This window comes from Theobroma cacao, chromosome 10 (genome assembly GCF_000208745.1).
Source record: "Theobroma cacao cultivar B97-61/B2 chromosome 10, Criollo_cocoa_genome_V2, whole genome shotgun sequence".
NCBI lineage: Eukaryota > Viridiplantae > Streptophyta > Magnoliopsida > Malvales > Malvaceae > Theobroma > Theobroma cacao.
The window spans coordinates 20,669,904-20,675,794 of record NC_030859.1 but is presented as its reverse complement, the minus strand read 5'-3'; the positions used below and the strand labels follow the sequence as shown (position 1 = coordinate 20,675,794).

The 5,891-nt window shown below is 33.2% G+C and overlaps 1 protein-coding gene and 1 long non-coding RNA gene across 2 annotated transcripts; both read left to right on the top strand.

Moving 5' to 3' along the window:
* Positions 504 to 4,155, top strand: LOC108663811 (BTB/POZ domain-containing protein At3g56230-like). The gene is made up of 5 exons (XM_018129441.1): positions 504 to 731; positions 1,478 to 1,556; positions 2,225 to 2,258; positions 3,179 to 3,352; positions 3,429 to 4,155. The coding sequence occupies exons 1-5, from the start codon at positions 563 to 565 to the stop codon at positions 3,876 to 3,878; spliced, it is 906 nt and encodes a 301-aa protein (XP_017984930.1). The 5' UTR covers positions 504 to 562; the 3' UTR covers positions 3,879 to 4,155.
* On the top strand, positions 4,538 to 5,199 carry LOC18587383. The gene is made up of 3 exons (XR_001929724.1): positions 4,538 to 4,682; positions 4,764 to 4,830; positions 4,923 to 5,199. It is a non-coding gene; the product is annotated as an uncharacterized LOC18587383 (long non-coding RNA).

Sequence of the window (5,891 nt, the reverse complement as noted above, 5' to 3'; positions counted from 1 at the left end):
ATCTTTATATATATATATTTTTTGGAATGATGTAATTTTTCCTTTTTAGGTATATAATTACCTTACTTTTTCCATATATCAAATTTATTTTTCATAATTTTTTAAAATTTTTATTTTACAAAATTAAACGTTTATATTATAAAAAAAATTAAATTTTAATATAAAATGCACCAAATAAAAAATTTTTATTTTAATTTTCGTAAAAATCAAAGAGAGATAAAAAAAAACCCAAACAGAGGAGTATAAAAAAGAGAGAAAATACCAAAATTTCATATTAAAAAAATTAAAATATATACTTAAGGTGAAAATTTCAACTTTAACCTTATAAATCAGCTTTGCTAATTCAATTATTCATTCACTTTTTTCTCCCCATTTTCTAACCTTTCCTAGTAAAGAAGGAAAAGTGGCCATACACGTGGGAAGCACGTGAGCACTTGACATTGGCTGAACCGGGTCGGTCCGCTTTCAAACCCGAAACCTTCCTGTTTATAAGGAGCCCCTTGTCTACGGCAACGAGTGCTGTTTCTTCTAGTTCCAAGACGATCGGAAACAGAGAAGAACAATGTCGGGTTTTCCTTTCGAAAGACCTTCACCTACTCCTCTGTTCGGATTCTCAAGCAATGGTACCACCTCTGCCTCGGGCTTCTCGTCTCCGTTCGGTTCATTTGCTTCAACTCCTGCCAACGCCGGTCCTTCCACCTTTAGTTTCTCTCCTGTCGGTGTAAATTCAGGTTCATAACTTTATGTCATGTGTTTAGTCTAGATTGTATGCCATTGATCAAAAACCCATTTAAAGTAGTTGCATCACGTGTCTAGATTTTATGGGATTAACCAAAAACCCATTTAAATTGAAAAAAAAAGGAAAAAAAATCAGCCTTTCTTAGAAAGTAAAATGTTTTAATTTTGACAATACATTTGAAAAGCTTTAATTAGATAGCGCTTTGTTTTTATAAAAAAATCCGAGATAGATAGATTCTTTATTCTGAACGGAAATCTTTTGTCTCTATTTAGTGTCTCGTATGTGTCAAGAATCTGCCATTTCATAGAATCGAAGAACCAAGAACAGAGAATGGGAAAATATTCTGCATCTATATTTCTCAAAATGAAATAGTCAGAAGCCAGCTCTTTATATTGCTGGTATAGTTTGTAATTCTAAACAATACATAAGGCTAAAAATGTAAAAGAACTGTAAAACCAAATTATTTACAATAAATAAATAAATTTTATACTCTTCAGTACGGTGTCTCTTTTCAAAATTTTGCCTGTAATTAATCAAAAACCCATTTACAATAGTTGCGTCACGCATCTGGATTTTAGGATATTAACCAAAAGCCCATTTAAAGTGAAAAACAAATGGAAAATAAATTCATGAAGCTTAAAGGTTTAGTTTTGGTTACTGAAAAGTGTTTAGCAAATAGGGAATAACAAAAGTGTTAATGATGTAGGATTGTTTTAGCTAATGCTGTCTGTGTTGTAGGTAACCATGCTTCAAGTAATGCTGCTTCGGCAACTTCAACTTTCGGTGCCGCTACTGCCCGAAGATCACCAAGTGGGAGGTACTTATAGGTTCCTTCTTGTTGCTAACTTTATAGTGCATTTTATAACTCTTTGCTGTATTTAAAATCGCCCTTTCCCAATTTTATGTGAATGTTAAACTCTGATGCCTTTGTTTCTGCGATTTTTCTGTCAGTAAATCCATAGTTATCATGAGTTTCTTATTTTCAAAACCCATCTTCTGCCTCCTCATTTTCATGGCTTTACCCAATATTTACTTTATATAATTCTTACAAGCTGGTAAGTTTATTGTTGCTCTTAGGTTTGTCATTTGTTTTGTTTGTTCTGCTGTATTATAGCAGACTTTGTGGGGTTTCCCTCTTTGACATTGGCTAATGCAAATTTTGTCATCGGGAAAAGGAAAATGAAAAACTGAAGTGATTTGGATATGACTCGTTAGTGGCAATATGGAGAGGGCTAAAACTCTGTTGTAGAGGGTGCCTTTTTGGTGGTGGAGTTTGTTGGGAGAGACGATTGTATTGCTTTCAAGCATTAATTAAAATGGTCTGTCTTTTATAACTTTGATAATTTATAAGCTGGGAGCTATATCTCAGCTGCTATCCTGTGCACTTTATAGCTTACATAAAAGTGTGCAAAATATTCGCACTAACTATATAACATCCTCCTTGAGTTCGGTCTCATGTCCTTTTTATTTCTTTGCTTGTATCAGGACAAATTCAACTGCCCCTACTTCAAAGAATGAGGTAATTATGTTTTCTGAAAATTTTTGTGACATAATATCCTTCTCATTTCTGTCGTTGTTAATCTTGTTTCAACCTGCTTCTACCTATATTGGCAATTATAGTAATCATGCTATATAGTAAGGGGCTAGTTAATTTCTTTTAACAAACCAGCAGCTAGCAAGTTGAAAATAAGCAGTAGAGTGCCAAACGGGCAGGTTTGGTCAAGTCATTTTGGGTTCGGATGACAGGTTCATGTTGCTTCCGATTTGGATCGTTTCGGGATTGGACTGGGTTTAGTTTGAGTTAGAAGGAAACTGATTATTAAATTTTGCATTTTTAGTGTTAAGTTTAGGGTATTATGGTTTTGGATCACATTGGTCTTGGATTTGAATTTTTAAGGTTAGGTCTTTGACTCTCTGGTGAAGTCAAGTTTGGTCAGGTTGGAGTTCAAGGTTTTTTGGGCGTGTTTTTGGGTTCGGATTCATTTCTCCACCTCTATTAAGCAGTTTACGGTTGATGAAGTAACTTCATAAAGTTTAAACCTTGTGGGACAAAATAAAAGTTACACTTCCTGTTGTGAAGACACTTATTTTTCAAATGCCCAGCTAAAAGTTATTTTTCCCATAGTTTTCTTGTTTTTGTATCTTTAAACATTGATTGAAAAATTATATCATTCAAAAACTCCTTTATAAATTTGAAATTCTGCTAAAATAGCTCTTTTTTTTTTTTTGGGTATGCTGATGTGTAATCTCAACCTCTTTTTGGCCACATTGTATATGTGGCACCTGAATTGAGGATATCTTAGCTCCTGAAAGAAGAAAAAGAATCAATCTGCCTGAGGCGGTTCCTTTTTTCTGAATCGGGGTGGGGGAAGTATATATAAGAGTATTCTCTAAATTGCTGGATATTGAAGTCTGTGTCTTTCCATGTGCTATCCCCAGCCACATGCAAATGTCAACAAAGCAATGTCTGGCTTAAAGGATACAGAGGATGATTTGAAAAAGAAAATAAGTTTCTTAAGCGGATTTGTTGTGGCATTCAAAGAACAAACCCACACTGATATACTGCTTAAGCCTAACAATGGGCCCTGCATACCTGCACACAAAGCTTTACTGGTAACACTCCTTAGCTATGTTTGTATTTGTTTCTGTTTAAGCATTGATTACACTCACACATTTACCTATTGTGTAGGCTGCAAGATCTGAAATCTTTAAAAATATGCTGGACTCAGATGGCTGCAAGGCTCCACCAAGTGATACTGATACCATCACTCTGTCTGAGTTAAACAACGAAGAGCTTGAGTCTCTCCTAGAGTTTCTTTATACTGGGAACTTGCCCTTAGATAAGTTGGAGAAGCATGTTTACTCTCTATATGTTGCAGCTGATAAGTATGAGATTCCATACTTACAAGAGTCCTGTGAGAGTTACATGCTGAATTCCTTGAATGCATCGAATGCTATTGACATTTTAGAGATCGCAGATGCTCAGTCAAACAAGACACTGAAGGAGACTACTTTGAACTTCATTATCAGAAACATGATGGATATAGTTTCCACGACAAAGTATGAAGTGTTCGCTTCCAGTAACCCGGCTCTTTGCATGCAGATTACAAGGGCGTTTGTTGATGCGAAAAGCAACTGAGTTAGCTAGTTGAATTTGACTATACCAATGATGGAAGAAATGGGGTTTTAGGAGTAAAAAAATTTGGGATGCTGATGCAATGCAACCAGTGGTTAGTTACTATGTAAAGATCATTGTAAATATGACTTTTTAGAACAAATTTGTCCTTTGAATGAATCACCACAACTAGTCCCTGTGTGAACAGATCATAATATTGTGCTTTGTTTTGCTTTCATACCGTATGTATGTATGTGTGTATGTACATAATTAGATATTGCTCATATTCATATCAGATTTGAGATAGAATGTTGCGCCAATTTGCTGATGTCAGTTGTCTGACTCTCACCACCTCAACAGTGCTGATTTAGCAACCTGGCATATTAACTTTTAATGTAAATGAAGAACATTCATGTTTCACGTTTGTTCACTTCTTATCTTCTTTCTCCTCTTCTTTTGCCAGGAATCTAAACAAAATTAATATTATATGGATGATATGTAATTTTTTTTTGCTTCGATGTTGACACTGGTTGTACTGCCATTATTAGCTGTTTCCCTTTAATGGAGAATTGCCTAAGAATCTTATTCCATGACCAAGTTTGGATTAATAATTAAGAGATTAAAAGTTAAAGTAAGCCCCCACCTTTATATTCCCTTCATCCATTAGCTTGCTTATAAATGGACATGAAAAGTGAAACCAAGAAAGAAATCATTCCTTAACCACAAAGATTTTGAGCGGAACCTAAACAGCTCTCATGGCAGAATGGGATGCAGTATGCCAGAAAGAACACAAGTCTCAGGAGGACAAGCCTGGGTACAACTCATCAGGTCTGTCTTGATTTTACTTTTTGTTTGATTTCTTTGGCTTTTTGTGTTGGATTATATGATGGAAAGATTAGTTTCCAACAGGAGAAAGGAAGACAAAATGTTGTCCAAGGACAACAAAGAAAGGGGAAGGAGGCTTCATGAATATGTTGTAAGTCTAACCTTTCTTCAATCTTCCTCACAAGCCTTTAATTTATACTTTCTGCATCCTAAATTGACTGTCAAATTTAATTTCCTATTCAGCTGGAGGGCTTTGGGCTGCTGTGGACTCCTTTCAGCTTGCTATGAACCTAAGACATCTCAGCCCTGATGATAGGGAATTTGCACAAAGGCAATTACATGATCTGCTCTCCATCTGTTGGTATTCAATGGTGTGAGAAAAGAACATCCCAACATTATCTTTATTCTCTTTAAACAAATTTATGTAATAAGGGAGACTACTTGGCATCTACATGAGCAAGTTTATGTAAATACTTTATCTTCCATGGAAAATTAATATAATTCTTGGGTTTTGATGGCATAAAGAGTACTTATTCTAATCCAAAAACTGATGGTTTTTACAATAAAGGGACAACTTAAGAACTTCTTTTTAAGTTTTGAAAGATTAGTGTGGATAATTGGACACGGCATGTTTGGGTGGGGGAATGGTCTCTATTTCTTAAAAAATTCTCCCTTGTTATTTGGTTGCTTTTTGGAGGAAGAATGACTATTTCTCAAAACCTTACAAAATCTTAGAATAGTTACATATCATCTCTCCATAATATTAACTATTCCACATCCATAGAAATAAAGTCTAAAATATTTTGGACTAAAACGTCCTTATTTACTTTTAAAAATTACAAACATAGACTTATAAAATAAATAATTTAAATTAGAAAATTTAAAAATTATTAATATTTTAATATTTTTAATTTATAATAATATTTAACTGATAAATTAAATATTAATATGTTTAAATTATTAAGTGAAAATATAAATTAAAAAAATGAAAATATTGAAAGATTAAAAAATAAAAAATTATACTAATACTTAATAATAAATTATTAAATTACTAAAACTTTAAAGTCTTAATGAAAATAAAAATTAAATGATTGAAAAAGAAAAAATTTACTTAATTTTGTTTTTTGTTACTAAATTATGTAAAGAGTATTTTTGTTTTTGATGGAAATAAATCTTATTATAATAAAGAGTTTAAGTTTTACTAATTATATA

What these genes read in the sequence shown, in the direction of transcription:
- LOC108663811 (XM_018129441.1), top strand. Translation starts at nt 563, where the DNA reads ATGTCGGGTTTTCCTTTCGAAAGACCTTCACCTACTCCTCTGTTCGGA. An exon ending in CGAAGATCACCAAGTGGGAG is followed by an intron (nt 1,557 to 2,224) that starts GTACTTATAGGT and finishes TGCTTGTATCAG; the next exon opens with GACAAATTCAACTGCCCCTA. An exon ending in CCCCTACTTCAAAGAATGAG is followed by an intron (nt 2,259 to 3,178) that starts GTAATTATGTTT and finishes TGCTATCCCCAG; the next exon opens with CCACATGCAAATGTCAACAA.